The 19,279-nt window shown below is 40.2% G+C and overlaps 1 protein-coding gene across 3 annotated transcripts in view; it reads left to right on the forward strand.

Moving 5' to 3' along the window:
• The first annotated feature begins 11,295 nt into the window (after positions 1 to 11,295).
• The window catches only part of dmxl2 (Dmx-like 2), a 109,235-nt gene continuing 101,251 nt past the window's right edge, over positions 11,296 to 19,279 (forward strand). For all 3 annotated transcript variants that reach the window (XM_063004751.1, XM_063004753.1, XM_063004752.1), the window contains exon 1: positions 11,296 to 11,673. In XM_063004751.1, coding sequence (XP_062860821.1) covers positions 11,587 to 11,673 — 87 coding nt within the window. In that variant the 5' untranslated portion in view covers positions 11,296 to 11,586. The remainder of the gene's footprint in view (positions 11,674 to 19,279) is intronic.

The raw sequence follows: 19,279 nt of genomic DNA on the forward strand, positions 1-19,279 counted from the left end.
TGTGTTTTCATGTGTGTGTGTGTGTGTGTATTTGTGTGTGTGTTTTCATGCGTGTATGTGTGTTTTCATGTATGTTTGTGTTTTCATGTGTGTGTGTGTGTGTATTTGTGTGTGTGTTTGTTTTCATAAGTGTGTATGTTTGTGTATGTACATGTGTGTGTGTGTTTTTATGTGTCTGTATGTTTGTGTTTTCATGTGTATGTGTGTATTTGTGTTTTCATGTGTATGTGTGTATTTGTGTGTGTTTTCATGTGTGTGTGTGTTTTCATGTGTGTGTGTGTTTTTATGTGTGTATTTGTGTTTGTGTGTGTGTTTTTTTTATGTGTGTGTATTTTGTGAATGTGTGTATGTTTGTGTATGTGTATACATGTGTATGCATGCATGTGTATGTATTTTTGTGTGTGTGGGTATGTGTGTGTATTTTTTTGTATGTGTGTGTATTTTTGTGCATGTGTATGTGTGTGTAGGTGTATGTGTAAGTGTGTGTGTTTACTCATCAGTAGGACACGTTCCACTGCCAGTTTGCAAATTAGATAGTTAGATAGGACTATTCATCACACACACACACACACACACACACACACACACACACACACACACACACACACACACGCTCTCTCTATCTCTCTCTCTCTTTCACACACACACACACACACACACACTGTTTAGAAAAGCTAAAATGAACATGCGTGAGGTTTGTTTCGCTGATCATAAATGATTAAACCTGATGCTGCTCACTGCATCTCTTATTAATGATCCTAAATGTGTTCAGAGCGCTCGCGGTGTGTGTGTGTGTGTGTGTGTGTGTGTGTGTGTGTGTGTTATTACACGCCTTTACAAGCACAACAGCTTCCTAAACCGTGTTTCCTCTCCTCAAACATCAACCATTAAGAGTTTCGGTGTGTGTGTATGTGTGTGCGTGTGTGCGTGTGTGTGTGTGTGTGTGTGTGTGATCATTAAACTCAGTTAAACGTTGTTATTTGAATTTTCCAGCTGGTTTCAGAACGTTGAACTTTAATGACGTGAAAAATGAAACCAGTAAAATTGAGGAATCATGATCTGTTGAGGGTGGCGCGGGGGGTCGGTGGGTAGCACTTGTCACCTCACAGCAGGAAGGTCCTGGGTTCGATTCCCAGGTGGAGCAGTATGGGGTCTTTCTGTGTGGAGTTTTGCATGTTCTCCCCGTGTCTGTGTGGGTTTCCTCTCACAGTACAAAAACATGCAGTCAGGATAACTGGAGATATTAAAGTCACTCTAGGTGTGTGTGTGTATGTGCATGTGTGTGTTTGTGTGTGTATTTTGTGTATATGTGTATGTTTGTGTATGTGCATGTGTGTATGTGTTTTTGTGTCTGTGTGTGTGTGTGTGTGTGTGTGTATTTTTGTATGTGCATGTGTGTGCATGTTCGCGGTGTGTGTAATTAAATGCTTGTGTATGTGCATGTGTTAGTGTGTGTGTGTGTGTATTTTTGTATATGTGTGTGTGTGTGTATTTTTGTATGTGCATGTGTTGTGTATGTGTGTGAATGTTTGTGAGTGTGTATGTGCATGTGTAAGTGTATGTGTGTATTTTTGTGTATATAAGTGTGTGTGTGTGTGTGTGTGTGTGTTTGTGTGTGTGTGTGTAAAAGGTGAAGCTGGAGTTTAATGTAAAACAGTGCTCTGACCTTGACTTGCCCCTGCTGAAGCTTTTAAACTGTCCACACACACACACACACTTATACACACACTTATACACACACACACACACTTATAAAAACACACACACTTATACACACACACACCTACACACACTTATACACACACTCTTAAAAACAGAAGGTACTTACCTCTTACATAAATATTGAAAGGAGCACTTTGTGCTTCGGGTCAGGTGTGAGTGTGTGTGTGAGTGTGTGTGTGTGTGTGTGTGTGTGTGTGTGTTGTTTGAATTCTGTGACTGACTGAGTTACAGAACCGTGCGCCGTCCTCACACTACATGTGGAATTAAAGTTCAAGCTCCTTGAGTGTGTGTCTCTCTGTATTTGTGTGTGTCTGACTGTGTGTGTCTGTCTGTGTGTGTGTCTGTGTTTGTGTGTGTTTGTGTCTGTCTTTGTGTGTGTTTCTGACTGTGTGTGTGTCTGACTGTGTGTGTGTGTGGGTCTTTGTGTGTGTGTGAGTGTGTCTATCTGTATTTGTGTGTCTGTCTGTGTGTGTGTGTGTGTCTATCTGTATTTGTGTGTGTGTGTGTCTATCTGTATTTGTGTGTGTGTGTGTGTGTGTGTGTGTGTCTTTGTGTGTGTGTCTATCTGTATTTGTGTGTGTGTGTGTGTGTGTATCTGTATTTGTGTGTGTGTGTGTGTGTGTGTGTGTGTCTGTAATTGTGTGTGTATCTGTATGTGTGTGTGTGTATCTGTATTATTGTGTGTGTGTGTGTCGGTATTTGTGAGTGTGTGTGTGTGTGTGTGTGTGTGTGTGTGTGTGTGTGTGTGAGTGTGTGTGTGTGTGTGTGTGTGTGTGTGTGTGTGTGTGTGTGTTAACCTGGCATCTCAGTGCTATTAGCTTCTCCATCTGTGAAACATCAAACCTAATCCTGTCTAACATGCTACACACACACACACACACACACACACACAGGTCATGTGAAAATGGGGGTCAGATTGAATGTTGGTAGCTTAATCCTTTAACTGCAGCAAATCAGCTAACACACACACACACACACACACACACTCACACACTCGCAGACTTAATCTTGAACACATGCTGAGAATTACAACTGTTCACTCTGTAGTGCAGTACAGTGTGTGTGTGTGTGTGTGTGTGTGTGTGTGTGTGTGTGTGTGTAGTGGGACCCAGAACCTTCTTGCTGTAGGGTGACAGTGCTACCCACCAAAGCAGTGTACAGAGAAATCAGACAGGAATCCTCTCCCAGACATGTGAGGAGCGTATGAGGAACGTCCTGGTGTTGAATTGGAACTCCGGTTGTAGAGGAAGGAGAACGTCTTCTTATCACCAACGGTCGATCCGTTCCTGCTTTCTAGATGAAAACAAACATCTGTAACAGCAGCACAAGTTCCTGCAGGTAAGATACACAATCCACCTGCTTCTTACTACTGTTTACTGCCAGGGTTTAGGTTTAGGGTTTAGGGTTAGAGTTTAGGGTTAGGGTTTAGAGGTTAGAATTTAGGGTTAGGGTTTAGAGGTTAGAGTTTAGGGTTTAGGGTTAGAGTTTAGGGTTAGGGTTTAGAGGTTAGAATTTAGGGTTAGGGTTTAGAGGTTAGAGTTTAGGGTTAGGGTTTAGGGTTAGAGTTTAGGGTTAGGGGTTAAAGGTTAGAGTTTAGGGTTAGGGTTTAGAGGTTAGAATTTAGGGTTAGGGTTTAGGGTTAGAGTTTAGGGTTAGGGTTTAGGTTTAGGGTTAGAGTTTAGGGTTAGAGTTTAGGGTTTAGAGTTAGGGTTAGAGTTTAGGGTTAGAGTTTAGGGTTAGGGTTAGAGTTTAGGGTTTAGGGTTAGAGTTAGGGTTAGGGTTAGAGTTTAGGGTTAGATGTTAGAGTTTAGGGTTAGGGTTTAGGGTTTAGGGTTAGAGTTTAAGGTTAGGGTTAGAGTTTAGGGTTAGGGGTTAGAGTTTAGGGTTAGAGTTTAGGGTTAGGGGTTAGAGTTTAGGGTTAGGGGTTAAGGGTAGAAGTTTAGGGTTAGAGGTTAGAGTTTAGGGTTAGGGGTTAAGGGTAGAAGTTTAGGGTTAGAGGTTAGAGTTTAGGGTTAGGGTTTAGGGTTAGAGGTTAGAGTTTAGGGTTAGAGGTTAGAGTTTAGGGGTTAGAGTTTAGAGTTTAGGGTTAGGGGTTAAGGGTAAAAGTTTGAGGTTAGAGTTTAGAGTTAGGGTTTAGGTTTAGGGTTTAGGTTTAGGTTCATCAGTTTCCCCTGAAATCACAAAACATTTCAGCTCCTGCAGGACAGTAACATCACAAAAGATCAACCGAAGGGAAACGAAACCGAACTGAAAACCATCAGAACAGAACTAAATGCTTCTAAATCATTAATGAACTCGTGTACTGTAGATGGTCTCCAGCGGTTAAGGTGGAATCTACTGCTTAAGGTGGAATCTTGTGGTAAAGGTGGTCTCTTCTGCCCCCTGCTGGAAAAGAGCAGTACTGTACATCTCCTCTGTGCGGTTCTCCTCATTCCTCCTTAATGATTCTGATCGACTACTGCTTAAGGCTGTAATCTCAGTATATATTGGAGTAAACACGCCACCCCCCCCCCCACCAATATTTAAATATGCTCAAAATGCCCCCCCCCCCACCAAAATACTGATGTAAACATTATAAATAAATATCCGACTCACGAGCTCTGTGTAATGTTAGGATCCGTCAGTTGTTTATATAGCTGGAATGTTTTAGGATGGCAGCCCCCCCCCCCCTTTCTATTCATTGATTTTTCTGTGCCACTACAGTAGACAGGCTACATTACCTTCCCTCAGTAAAGATACATACAACTTAGAAATTCTAAGAAACAAAAAAAAACTGTACAAATTCTGTAAAAAAAAAAAAAAAAAAACTGTAAAAAAAGAAAAACTGTAAAAATTTTGTAAAAAAAAAAAAAAAAGTAAATATTCTGTACAAATTCTGTAAAAAAAATCTGTAACAATTCTGTACAAATTCTGTAAAAAAAAAAAAAAACTGTAAAAAAAAATATCTAAACCTTGTAAATATTTCGTACAAATTCTGTAAAAAAAATAAAATGAAAAAATGTTGTACAAATAAAATGTAAAAAAAAAAAAAAAAAACTGTAACAATTCTGTACAAATTCTGTAAAAAAAAAAAACTGTAAAAAAAAATATCTAAACCTTGTAAATATTTTGTACAAATTCTGTTAAAAAAAACATTTGTTAAAATTCTGTACAAATTCTGTTAAAAAAAAACTGTAAAAAAAAAAAACTGTAAAAAACCTGTAAAAATTCTGTAAAAGAAAATCTGTAACAATTCTGTATAAATTCTGTAATAAATTGTACAAATTCTGTAATAAATTGTAGAAATTCTGTAATAAATTGTAGACATTCTGTAATAAATTGTAGAAATTCTGTAATAAATTGTAGAAATTCTGTAATAAATTGTAGACATTCTGTAATAAATTGTAGAACTTTTGTAATAAATTGTAGAAATTCTGTAATAAATTGTAGAAATTCTGTAATAAATTGTAGAAATTCTGTAATAAATTGTAGAACTTCTGTAATAAATTGTAGAGAAATTCTGTAATAAAGTGTAGAAATTCTGTAATAAATTGTAGAAATTCTGTAATAAATTGTAGAGAAATTCTGTAATAAATTGTAGAGAAATTCTGTAATAAATTGTAGAACTTCTGTAATAAATTGTAGAGAAATTCTGTAATAAATTGTAGAGAAATTCTGTAATAAATTGTAGAGAAATTCTGTAATAAATTGTAGAGAAATTCTGTAATAAATTCTGTAATAAATTGTAGAAATTCTATAATAAATTGTAGAAATTCTGTAATAAATTGTAGAAATTCTGTAATAAATTGTAGAGAAATTCTGTAATAAATTGTAGAGAAATTCTGTAATAAATTGTAGAGAAATTCTGTAATAAATTGTAGAGAAATTCTGTAATAAATTCTGTAATAAATTGTAGAAATTCTGTAATAAATTGTAGAAATTCTGTAATAAATTGTAGAGAAATTCTGTAATAAATTGTAGAGAAATTCTGTAATAAATTCTGTAATAAATTGTAGAAATTCTGTAATAAATTGTAGAGAAATCGTGTAATAAATTCTGTAATAAATTGTAGAAATTCTGTAATAAATTGTAGAAATTCTGTAATAAATTGTAGAAATTCTGTAATACATTGTAGAAATTCTGTAATAAATTGTAGAAATTCTGTGCACATTTTCGTTAAATTCTCCACAAGTTTGTACAAATCCAGTGCAAACAGTGCACATTCTCTAAAAAAAACTGTAGACATTCCACACACATTTTGTACAAATTCTACATACAACACCGGTTTCATGACAAGATCGTACCAAAAACACAAACTACCACCTTTATGCTAATAGGAAATTTAGCCTGATGTAATGTAGAACCACCTAAAACAGTCCTGCCATGAAATAGAAGCTGCTGGACCTTGGGCAGCACCGTCTACTGTCGAGCCAGCTTCAGATGAATATGGACTCGACATGAAAAAAAAAGCTCCCGTTCCAAAAATCAGAGTATCAGCCACGTCTTTCTCGCACAACAGACTCGATAAATGATTCCCAGCTGAAGCCGTTCATGTTCCACATGTTCTGGGACTGAAGGCTGGTCAATCCTTGTGCATGACCAGCTGTTTTTGATATTTTGTCCACCCACCAACAGCAGCTGGAGTTTCCTGCTCAATCTGCAAAACACTTGATGTCAGATAGAAACACACATGCAAATATGCTGAAGGGTGTGTGTGTGTGTGTGTGTGTGTGTGTGTGTGTTTGTGTGTGTGTGTGTGTGTGTTTGTGTGTGTGTGTGTGTGTGTGTGTTTGTTAAAAAAAATTCTGGTAGAAAAAAAAAAAAGCCTTAATCGATGTTCCGGTTCATCCCAGATCTGCTGAGTGGGGCCGAGGTCAGAACAGTCCATTTGTGTCTGCTGAGCACCAGAGCAGTTTGGAAAAGGTCACAAACTTCTGATCACCTGGAATGTTTATCAAATCATTAAATCATTGTTTACCAAAAACAGTGATGGTGTTCCTAACGGGTGGGTATACAGAGATGGTCTAAGGGCGCCCTCTAGGGTTTTTCTATAATCATTGCTCCATTGCTGATCTAATTCGTCTAGTCACACGAAGGTTCCAGTTCATCCTCTTCTGCACCCGAACCGAAGTCGAACCCCAGACCCTTGTGTTCAGGGGGACCGCGGATCAAAAAAACATCTTTTACTTTTCCTAAAGTCACCTCAGACCCCCAACTCACAAAGTTTTCATTTTTAATTCAGGCAGAACAGATATGGGTTTTAGCTGTTTTCTTTTAGGGGTTTAGACAGACAGACAGACAGACAGACAGACAGACAGACAGACAGATAGGCAAGCAGGCAGACAGATAGACAGACAGACAGACAGACAGATAGATAGACACAGACAGATAGACAGACAGAAAGATAGATAGAAGACACAGACAGACAGACAGACAGACAGACAGACAGACAGACAGACTTAATTCCAGTATAGTTTATGAATTAATAAAGTGACTGCAAAGTTGTGCAAAATGTAATGCAGGGTCATTATGACGAGGTGAATTTACAGAACGTTACAGGATTGCACCAGGGTGTAACCGGGGTGTAACTACAGCACAACACTACAGATCCTCTATTATCCCTCTACAACCTGTAGTGATCCCTTTGTGACCCTAGTGTGACCTCTCTGTGACCCCAGGGTTATAATACTCCTGTCATCTGGTGCACTCACAATCAAAACCATGTGGTTAGGAACTGGATAACGGGCGGAGTCGGTGTGATTATCTCAGTCTGATAGCAGGAGCAGTGAACCTTGTTCAGGGTTGTATAAGATCTCATTATCACCCTGATGTTCACGTGATCACATGTATCACAGGTTAACGTATCCATACAGCGCCTAAGATTCAGGAGGGAGTCAGGAGGGGGTGAAAACTTTTTCCATGAATATGTTTTTCTGCAACTTAGATATGTCCAGTTCCCCAGCGCACTCGCAAGCTTTACCGCATCATGCATGACCCCACACTGGTCAAGAGGAGCCACAGATGTTTCCTGCAAAGAGCTTTAACATGCACGGCTTGTGCTGAGCACTAGCAATCAGAAGGTTACCAGTTCAAGCCCCTCCAAGTCTAAGTTGCCACTTTTGGGTCCTTGAGCAAGACTCGGTCATAAATATACACCGATCAGCCATAACAATAAAACCACCTCCTTGTTTCTACACTCATTGTCCATTTTATCAGCTCCACTTACCACATAGAAGCACTTTGTAGTTCTATGATTACTGACTGTAGTCCATCTGTTTCTCTACATGCTTTGTTACCCCCTTTCACCCTGTTCTTCAATGGTCAGGACCCCCACAGGACCACCACAGAGCAGGTATTATTTAGGTGGTGGATTATTCTCAGCACTGCAGTGACACTGACATGGTGGTGGTGTGTTAGTGTGTGTTGTGCTGGTATGAGTGGATCAGACACAGCAGCGCTGCTGGAGTTTTTAAACACCATGTCCACTCACTGTCCACTCTATTAGACACTCCTACCTAGTCGGTCCACCTTGTAGATGTAAAGTCAGAGACGATCGCTCATCTATTGCTGCTGTTTGAGTCGGTCATCTTCTAGACCTTCATCAGTGGTCACAGGACGCTGCCCACGGGGCGCTGTTGGCTGGATGTTTTTGGTTGGTGGACTATTCTCAGTCCAGCAGTGACAGTGAGGGGTTTAAAAACTCCAGCAGCACTGCTGTGTCTGATCCACTCATACCAGCACAACACACACTAACACACCACCACCATGTCAGTGTCACTGCAGTGCTGAGAATCATCCACCACCTAAATAATACCTGCTCTGTGGTGGTCCTGTGGGGGTCCTGACCATTGAAGAACAGGGTGAAAGGGGGTTAACAAAGCATGTAGAGAAACAAATGGACTACAGTCAGTAATTGTAGAACTATATGGTAAGTGGAGCTGATAAAATGGACAGTGAGTGTAGAAACGAGGAGGTGGTTTTAATGTTATGGCTGATCGGTGTATAAGGAGCTCTTGTAGCGTATTAAAGTGCAGCGCCACCCCGGGGCCCTTAAGAGCTCTCGTTATTGATTATAAACATTATAAATACTACATTGGTTATTTAATGAGCATTAATGAGTGACTTCAATCATACTGAAGTGATCATCACCAGACCCAACCCCCTCTGAAGGGTACACTGACTTTAGTACAGGGTTTTAACATGGGGGGCGTGTGTTTTTAAGGAAAACCTGTGTGCATCAGTTGTTTCCTTTAAAAACGACAACAAAAGGGTCTGGAATAACCCTACAGTGTTGATCACATCACTTTGTTTGTGTAGGTGGTTCCTGGAGGCCTTGGTTTGATCATGGCTGGTACTTAGTGGTGAAAACCCCAAAAAACACAATGACTGCAGTCCAATCTGAGTGAACGTTACTCCGCCCGTACCTCACCAAACTAAACACCCTCGGTAATAAATCACTCTGAAGGAGAAATGAAAACGACAGCCGTTTGAAAAGCACTTTCACTTCTATTGTAAATATAAAACCACATCAGTTACTAACAGGTGTAATAAATCAGTGATATAAAGGTAGTTATGCTGTCACCTGTTGACTGAATAGGCACAAATCCCTAAAACATCATGTTTTACCATCCCGGTCAGGGTCGCGGTGGGTCTTGTTTCCCCAGAAGAACTGGGCGCAATGTAGTAACACACCACAGACAAGACGCCTCAAATGTTGACGCAGACTGCCCAATAGCACCTTTGGGGATTCGAACCCTGGATCCCTGCAGTAGTGGGCTAGCAAAATTCACCACAGCGCCACCCAGTCGCCCCTTCTACGACATAAATATATTCAGAAGCTTTTGGTGCTTCGACAGACCAAATCAAAGATGAGCTACACTCAAGGTGTCTGTTATTCTCTAACATGTAGGTGGAACATGCGTGACGCTTGGTCGTAAATGATAAAATTCGAGTTCCTTCTCCTTTCTCGCCTCCCTCTAGGTGTTGTATTGTTCTGGAGCAGCTTGCAGCTCATGGTGGGTGGAAGGTTGGAGCTAAATGGGTGTAAAAAACTGCTCACACCGAAGCAAAGTATGAATGTGGCTGGTAGTGAGTCTGATTCCTTTTAATACCCTGCAGCTCTGTTATTAAGATTTAATTCATTAACAGTATTTTAACAAACCAATAAAATACCTTCATAGCATTATCTTTATAATCTCCATTCAGTTTGTAATGCCACTTACAAATTAAAATGTACTGCTACTACATGTAGTAATAATAAATTGACTGAGGATCTAATATGTAGCGTGTACATGTATGTATTTGTAATGTAGATGTATATGTATGCGATACTCATCACTTTACTATTTAATATTTCATTTCTATTTAATTTTACTCTGTACATGAAATTACTCCTCCCTGCATTCATTCATTTATTTATTCATTTGTCATTCATAACTACACTGCAGAGACTTGTGTGTCTTTATCTATCCATCTATCTCTGTCTGTCTGTCTGTCTGTCTGTCTGTCTGTCTGTCTGTCTATCTATCTATCTGTCTGTCTGTCTGTCTGTCTGTCTATCAATCAGTCTATCTGTCTGTCTGTCTGTCTGTCTGTCTATCAATCAGTCTATCTATCTATCTGTCTGTCTGTCTGTCTATCAATCAGTCTATCTATCTATCCATCTATCTCTGTCTGTCTGTCTGTCTGTCTGTCTGTCTATCTATCTGTCTGTCTGTCTGTCTATCAATCAGTCTATCTACCTATCTGTCTGTCTGTCTGTCTGTCTGTCTATCAATCAGTCTATCTATCTATCTATCTATCTATCTATCTATCTATCTATCTATCTATCTATCTGTCTGTCTGTCTGTCTGTCTGTCTGTCTGTCTGTCTGTCTATCAATCAGTCTATCTATCTATCTATCTATCTGTCTGTCTGTCTGTCTATCAATCAGTCTATCTATCTATCTATCTGTCTGTCTGTCTGTCTGTCTGTCTGTCAATCAGTCTGTCTGTCTGTCTGTCTGACTTTAATCTAGAAATTATTTTGACTTAATCTCCAAATCATTTTGACCTTATTCTCGAAATAATTTTGACTTTATTCTCAAAATAATTTCGACTTTAATCTTGAAATAATTTTGACTTTATTCTCAAAATAATTTCGACTTTAATCTTGAAATAACTTCGACTTAATTCATAAAATCAAGACTTTTGACAGCGGCCCTAATATGCCATCGTAGCCGTTGATGTGAGGTACATTAATAATAATAATAATAATACATTTTATTTATATAGCGCTTTTCAAGATACTCAAAGACGCTTTACATAAGACAAATAATCAAAACAAATACGTACATTAGAAATGTGCTATCAGCGTTCTCTAATGAGGTGCTTCACATGGACTATTTGAACGATAAAACACACACTTTTATCATTAAACGTCCATAATATTTAGAATAATCGACTTATTTCTTCAGAACATTTTTATTGTTTTCAAATAAACTTTGAGAACCTCAAGCGTACGGTGGAACCCGCGTGTGCGCATGCGCAGCTCTCGTGCCCGCGCTTTGGCTCGCGTGCCGTGTCGCGAGCGCGCAGTTGCGGCAGCAGAGCGGTGACGGTTGGTCAGGGTGAGGGAGAAGCGGCAGCGGGAGGAGGAGGAGAAGGACCGAGTCCTAATCCGCGCACGATTCAATACCAACACGCTCTAAATACTAACCAGCACCATTCACATCTCCCCGAAGAGGAGCCGGCTCGGTGTCTGGTCCATGTTCGGTGTGAGGACGCGGGAGGCAGAGACGGAGGCCGATGGGATCGTAGATGGAGAGCGCGGGGCGGAGCGGCTTCTCCTGCATCATCAATTATTCAATATTTACATCAACATTTAATTAAGCCAGCCAGCGCAAGCATGCACCTCCACCAGGTACTGACGGGAGCCGTGAACCCCGGGGACTGCTGCTACTCGGTGGGCAGTGTGCAAGACATCCCGTTCACGGTACGCTAAGCTTCTGCATCTAATACTGTCTCCTACTGCTCTCCTTAGCATCCGAGCTAATGCTAAGCTAACCTGCCTGGATGCTAGTTTTGCCTGTTAACCTTGTAAATAAACACTCAGAGCGGAGCTGTACTATTCACTCATTCATTCACTATGATGACATTTAGCCTGCGCACTGAGCAATAAACCTCCGTGTTTGGTGTACGGAACACTGTTAGTTGCTAATCAGCTGATCTGCGTTGGTTTGTGTGCTGTGCGGAACACTGTTAGTTGCTAACTAGTTAATGTGCGTTGGTTTGAGTGCTGTGCGGAACACTGTTAGTTGCTAATCAGCTGATCTGCGTTGGTTTGTGTGCTGTGCGGAACACTGTTAGTCCTTAATCAAGTTTGTGTGTTGATTTATGTGCTGTGCGGAACGCTGTTAGTAACTAATCGGCCGATCTTCACTGTTAGTGGCTAATCTGCGTTGATTTGTGTGCTGTACGGAACACTGTTAGTTGCTAATCTGCGTTGATTTAAGTGCTGTGCGGAACGCAGTTAGTCGCTCATCTGCTTGTTAGTGTTGATGTTTGTGCTGTATGGAACACTGTTAGTTGCGAATCAGCTGATTTGTGTTGATTTAAGTGCTGTATGGAACACTGTTAGTCTTTAATCAGCTGATTTGTGTTGATTTAAGTGCTGTACGGAACACTGTTAGTCTTTAATCAGCTGATTTGTGTTGATTTAAGTGCTGTATGGAACACTGTTAGTCTTTAATCAGCTGATTTGTGTTGATTTAAGTGCTGTATGGAACACTGTTAGTCTTTAATCATATGATGTGTGTTGATTTAAGTGCTGTATGGAACACTGTTAGTCTTTAATCATCTGATGTGTGTTGATTTGAGTGCTGTATGGAACACTGTTAGTCTTTAATCAGCTGATGTGTGTTGATTTAAGTGCTGTATGGAACACTGTTAGTCTTTAATCAGCTGATTTGTGTTGATTTAAGTGCTGTATGGAACACTGTTAGTCTTTAATCAGCTGATGTGTGTTGATTTAAGTGCTGTATGGAACACTGTTAGTCTTTAATCATCTGATGTGTGTTGATTTGAGTGCTGTATGGAACACTGTTAGTCTTTAATCAGCTGATGTGTGTTGATTTAAGTGCTGTATGGAACACTGTTAGTCTTTAATCAGCTGATTTGTGTTGATTTAAGTGCTGTATGGAACACTGTTAGTCTTTAATCAGCTGATGTGTGTTGATTTAAGTGCTGTATGGAACACTGTTAGTCTTTAATCATCTGATGTGTGTTGATTTGAGTGCTGTATGGAACACTGTTAGTCTTTAATCAGCTGATGTGTGTTGATTTAAGTGCTGTATGGAACACTGTTAGTCTTTAATCAGCTGATTTGTGTTGATTTAAGTGCTGTATGGAACACTGTTAGTCTTTAATCAGCTGATGTGTGTTGATTTAAGTGCTGTATGGAACACTGTTAGTCTTTAATCAGCTGATGTGTGTTGATTTAAGTGCTGTATGGAACACTGTTAGTCTTTAATCAGCTGATTTGTGTTGATTTAAGTGCTGTATGGAACACTGTTAGTCTTTAATCAGCTGATGTGTGTTGATTTAAGTGCTGTATGGAACACTGTTAGTCTTTAATCAGCTGATTTGTGTTGATTTAAGTGCTGTATGGAACACTGTTAGTCTTTAATCAGCTGATTTGTGTTGATTTAAGTGCTGTATGGAACACTGTTAGTCTTTAATCAGCTGATGTGTGTTGATTTGTGTGCTGTATGGAACACTGTTAGTCTTTAATCAGCTGATTTGTGTTGATTTGTGTGCTGTATGGAACACTGTTAGTCTTTAATCAGTGTGTGCTGTATGGAACACTGTTAGTCTTTAATCAGTGTGTGCTGTATGGAACACTGTTAGTCTTTAATCAGTGTGTGCTGTATGGAACACTGTTAGTCTTTAATCAGTGTGTGCTGTATGGAACACTGTTTACACACACTCTCTGAGCATGAGCATCTCTTTCCGAAACCATTCACGTAAATATGGAGTCGCCTCTCTTTGCAGCCATAACAGCCTGTGCTCTTTTGGGGGAAACATGCCTAATACGAGATGTTTGAGTGTGTGTGTAGGAATTTGTGCCCTTTAAGAGAAACGTGAGGTCGGGCGCTGACGTTAGACGGTGAGGCCTGACTTGCAGTCGACGTTCCGATTCATCCGAATTAAAGGTGTTCAGTAGGGTCGAGTCCCTTTATACCAAACATGTCAAGCCAAACCATGTCAGGGGGTTCAGACTCTAGTGTAACACTGTGAGTGCACCGGGGCGTGAAATAGGATGTCGGACTCGCGAGCCAGACGAGGTGAAAAGTCGGAGGACACTCGAGTCAGAGGGTCGGCGAGGAAGTGAAAGAGAGGAATCCCAGACAGAGATATTCCACCCTCGCGGATCAGGACCTGATTCCAGTGCAGAAGGTGGATTAGTATAAACTCCCCTTCCAACCACGTCCTTCACGGAGAGTCGGAAGGGCACGCTAAGCTGGCAGCAGGGTGGCACAGCTGGCATGTGACCTGAGGAACCAAGTTGAATCACCTTCTGTGCAGGTTTTATTTGGTCTCTTCAGTTCCCCTCCACCTCTCAGGAACATGCAGAAGGTGGATTGGCAGCTTTTATTCGACCCTGGGTATGACTGAGTGGCTCAGTATGTTACCCTATATATGAATGGCAGAGATCTGTAGCGTTAATGCCAGACGCATTAACAGGACCTGATCCGGAGTCCTGACCCAAAATCCTGATCCAAAATCCTGACCCAGAGTCCTGATCCGGAGTCCTGATCCGGAGTCCTGATCCGGAGTCCTGATCCAAAGTCCTGACCCGGACTCCTAATCCGGAGTCCTGACCCAAAGTCCTGACCCAAAATCCTGATCCAAAATCCTGACCCAAAATCCTGATCCAGAGTCCTGATCCAAAATCCTGACCCGGACTCCTGATCCGGAGTCCTGACCCCGAGTCCTGATTCGGAGTCCTGACCCCGAGTCCTTATCCCGAGTCCTGACCCGGAGTCCTGATCCAAAATCCTGACCCAGAGTCCTGATCCGGAGTCCTGACCCAGAGTCCTGACCCGGAGTCCTGATCCGGAGTCCTGATCCAAAATCCTGATCCGGAGTCCTGATCTGGAGTCCTGACCCGGAGTCCTGACCCAGAGTCCTGATCCAAAATCCTGACCCCGAGTCCTGACCCGGAGACCTGATCTGGAGTCCTGACCCGGAGTACTGAACCGGAGTCCTGACCCGGAGTCCTGATCCAGAATCCTGACCTGGAGTCCTGATCCCGAGTCCCGACCCGGAGTCCTGATCCAGAATCCTGACCCAGAGTCCTGATCCCGAGTCCCGACCCGGAGTCCTGACCCAGAGTCCTGACCCAGAGTCCTGATCCAGAGTCCTGACCCGGAGTCCTGATCCAGAGTCCTGACCCGGAGTCCTGATCCGGAGTCCTGACCCGGAGTCCTGATCCGGAGTCCTGACCTGTAGTCCTGATCCCGAGTCCTTATCCGGAGTACTGAACCGGAGTCCTGACCTGGAGTCCTGATCCCGAGTCCCGACCCGGAGTCCTGACCCAGAGTCCTGATCCAAAATCCTCACCCAGAGTCCTGATCCGGAGTCCTGACCCCGAGTTTTGACCTGGAGACCTGATCCGGAGTCCTGAACCGGAGTACTGAACCGGAGTCCTGACCCGGAGTACTGACCCGGAGTCCTGGTCCGGAGTCCTGATCCAAAATCCTGACCCAGAGTCCCGATCCCAAATCCTGACCCCGAGTCCTGACCCCGAGTCCTGTGGGACATCTCACTGTTCTCGGACACTCCACCACAAGACTCGATCAGATTCATGCGTGTCTGGTCGTCCCTCCCGAGCCCTGATCAGACGTCCCGTAGATGTGCTAGACGTCGCTCCTCTGATTTATTCCACTGACTAACACACACACACACACACACACACACACCCACCCACCCACACACACACACACACACACACACACACACACACACACACACACACACACACACACACCCCGCTTTACCAAAATACAGAAGCTGTTTATTGTTTGTCAGTGTTTTAGAGGAGCGAGTGAATCACTTAAGCTGCGTTCACATGATACGTGGTGAACCGTTCTGCTCTGGCCGTGCCGTGGTGCCACTTACCTTATCACTCAGTCCAGATCACAGCCAATCAGACAAACTGTTTATGGTTCGTTCCACCAAATCTCAGGCACCTTTGTTTTATTCCTGCCAGGTTTCTAACCTAGAATCAGGAAATATATGAAAGATAGCAGCGTGGAGAACATGCTAAAGCACCAGAACACTCGGCACAGTCTAGTGATTTATCACAAAATGTTGTTTATTTAATTAAACAAATGTAGGTAACAGGAATGAACGTGGAGACGAATCCTCTCAGTCAGAGTTACAATATTATCATACAGTGGGGAATAAAGGGAGAACCTGCTAATGCTCTTCCCGTGATCTTCAGTAGATACAGTAGGATGAATATGTGAGGGTAACAGGACTGAGGGACTAAAACATGGATTTTAACCACATTATTCTACATTTCTGATGGATAAATAAAGATTATAAACACAGACAGGATCTGGAGTCACCGAACACTGCAGGACAAAAGGATTTATATAAGATTTTACTCTTATATTTCGTTGTAAATAGTAGTTTTTATGAATGTTTTAAATTATTTATACTAAATTTGCAGTTAGATGAATGTGCAGGACACTTTGTTTAATTACAAATTGATATAAAGTAAATGTTATATACATTTATACATATAACATCCTGGGGACAGAAATGGCCCTGATTCAGCAGAACGGCCCTTATATGATGTAGATCAGGGGTGTCAAACTCATTTAAGCCGAGGGCCACATCTGCATCATGGTGGCCCTCAAAGGGTCGATTGTAACGTATCCTGCTGTGATCACAGTCGCCTTTTAATTCTTGGACAATGTGTTGTTTTTCTTGGAGGCTAAATTCTGTTTTTGGTGTCAAAATGCCATGTGTATTGATCTTCTTTACCACAGACACGCCTCATAACACAAGAGAGGTCACAAAATCGGCATGCATTGTGAGAGATGCAGTTTATGACATAAACTATAAATGCCTTAGAAGCTCGTTGTTGGTTGGTCCACGTTATTTATTGTTGCCTATTAATGAACAGATGAGAAAGTCAGTTGTGGACGGTGGTCCGAGCTCGAGCAGTGAATTCTCAGATTGGCTGATGTTGCTGCTGACCCATTAGCTACATGTACTAAACCTGGACTGGCATGTTGACCCTCTGTTGATATTAAATCATCTCATTCTAGAACACATATGTGAGTATTAGAGTGTTTTACCACGGCTCTGTTTGATTAGATCAGTGACATCAGTGCTCCTGATCTGTGCTTTACATCCTAAATGTTTGGTATGTTCTTTAATCTGGGCTTCTTCAGTTCTGTACTAGCGCTGATGTGATTATGTTATCAGAGTAAACGATCCTGACACAGTGACCCCCTCCCCCCCCCCCCCCCCGTCCTTCTGCTGGATTCATTAAATCATCCCGTTATTATATTTAACAGCTTCTGATCACCTCTAATCACTGCAGTGATAATCAGACATTAGTGATGATCAATAATATTTTATTATTCACTTAAAGCTTAAAACTTTACTCTAAACATAGAGGACTTTTTTATTTCAGCAGCTTAATCTGGATAAAAAATATTAATATTAATAATTAATAATAGTAATAATAATAATATTAATAATTAATAATAATAATAATAACAGTAATAATTAATAAGAGTAATACAAATAATAATAGTAATAATAATAGTAATAATTATAATAATAGTAATAATAATAATAATAGTAATAATAATAATAATAGTAATAATAATAATAATAATAATAAAAATAAAAACAGTAATAATAGTAATAATAATAGTAATAATAATATTAATAATTAATAATAATAATAATAGTAATAATTAATAATAGTAATAATATTAATAATTAATAATAATAATAATAGTAATAATTAATAATAGTAATAATAGTAATAATTATAATAATAGTAATAATTAATAATAGTAATAATAGTAATAATTATAATAATGGTAATAGTAATAATAATAATAATAATAATAAAAATAATAATAATAGTAATAATAATAATAACAGTAATAATGAATAATAGTAATAATAATAATGATAGTAATAATAATAATAGTAATAATAGTAATAATAATAATAGTAATAATAATAATAGTAATAATAATAATAATAATAGTAATAGTAATAATAGTAATAATAATAATAACAGTAATAATGAATAATAGTAATAATAATAATAATAGTAATAATAATAATAATAACAGTAATAATGAATAATAGTAATAATAATAATAATAGTAATAATAATAAAAATAATAATAATAGTAATAATAATAAAAATAATAATAATAGTAATAATAATAATAGTAATAATAATAATAGTAATAATAATAAAAATAATAATAATAGTAATAATAATAATAATAGTAATGATGATGATGATGATGATAATAATAATAACATCATTTTTCATATATCTTAGTTACCTAAAGCTGCATAAATAAAGTACATTAGGTATCAGGTATAGAATCAAACCTCAGTTCCAGTTTATTTTCATTAAGCTCTTTATCCTGGTCAGGGTTGCAGTAGGTCTAATTTTACAAGGAGACACTGGGCGCTAGACAGGGCGGCAATCCAGTTGAATGCTTATTGCTAGTAATCACCATCACCGTGCTTCACCTATCCTGACTGTGATTATTTATTTAGTTATTTAGTTTTATTTAGATTAGTTATTATAATGCAGCCCAACATCTGTTCATGAATTCTTACTTTTAGTTCCTTGTAAATATACACTGGTGAGGCACATTATTATGACTACTTCTTATGGTGTGGGAAATGTTTGTGTGGCATTCTCTGGGCCCAGTCATCCATGTGCACGGCGCTCTCAACCGATCTGAGTACGAGTCCATCCTTGCACGTACATCCATACACGCCGATTCTCTTCCCTGGGATCTTCCAGCGACGTGATGCGACACGTCACACACATGACCGAGACTTCCAAGTTCCACCCTGACCCCCTAATTCCCCAGACTTAAACCCACTTGAGCATCTGTGGGAGCACCTCGATGGTGGTGTTGGCTCTGTGGATCCTCGCCCACGCCCCCCCCAGCAGCTGTGGGTTGCACTGCAGTCAGCATGACTACAGATACCTGTGACGACCTACCAGGACCTTACTGAGTCCCTCCCAGAATGTCTAGCTGCCGTCCGTGTATACACGCCGCTTACTCTGCTCATAATAATGTGACTCGACATTGTAATTCAGACCTTTAGGTGCAGTGCATTGTGGGTATTATATGCATGATTTGCTGTAGTTTTCATATCGGGAGCCAAGTTGTGCCGTTGGTGACGTCACTTCTGCACCAGATCTGCTGAGCGGTGGTGGTTGGACGGCGGGTCGCGTGTGGGGGCTGAATCAGCACCGCTGCAGCTTTTAGGCTGATGAGAAGCTACATCACACTGAGGAACGGAGCCAG

This window comes from Trichomycterus rosablanca, chromosome 11, assembly GCF_030014385.1.
Source record: "Trichomycterus rosablanca isolate fTriRos1 chromosome 11, fTriRos1.hap1, whole genome shotgun sequence".
Taxonomy (NCBI): domain Eukaryota; kingdom Metazoa; phylum Chordata; class Actinopteri; order Siluriformes; family Trichomycteridae; genus Trichomycterus; species Trichomycterus rosablanca.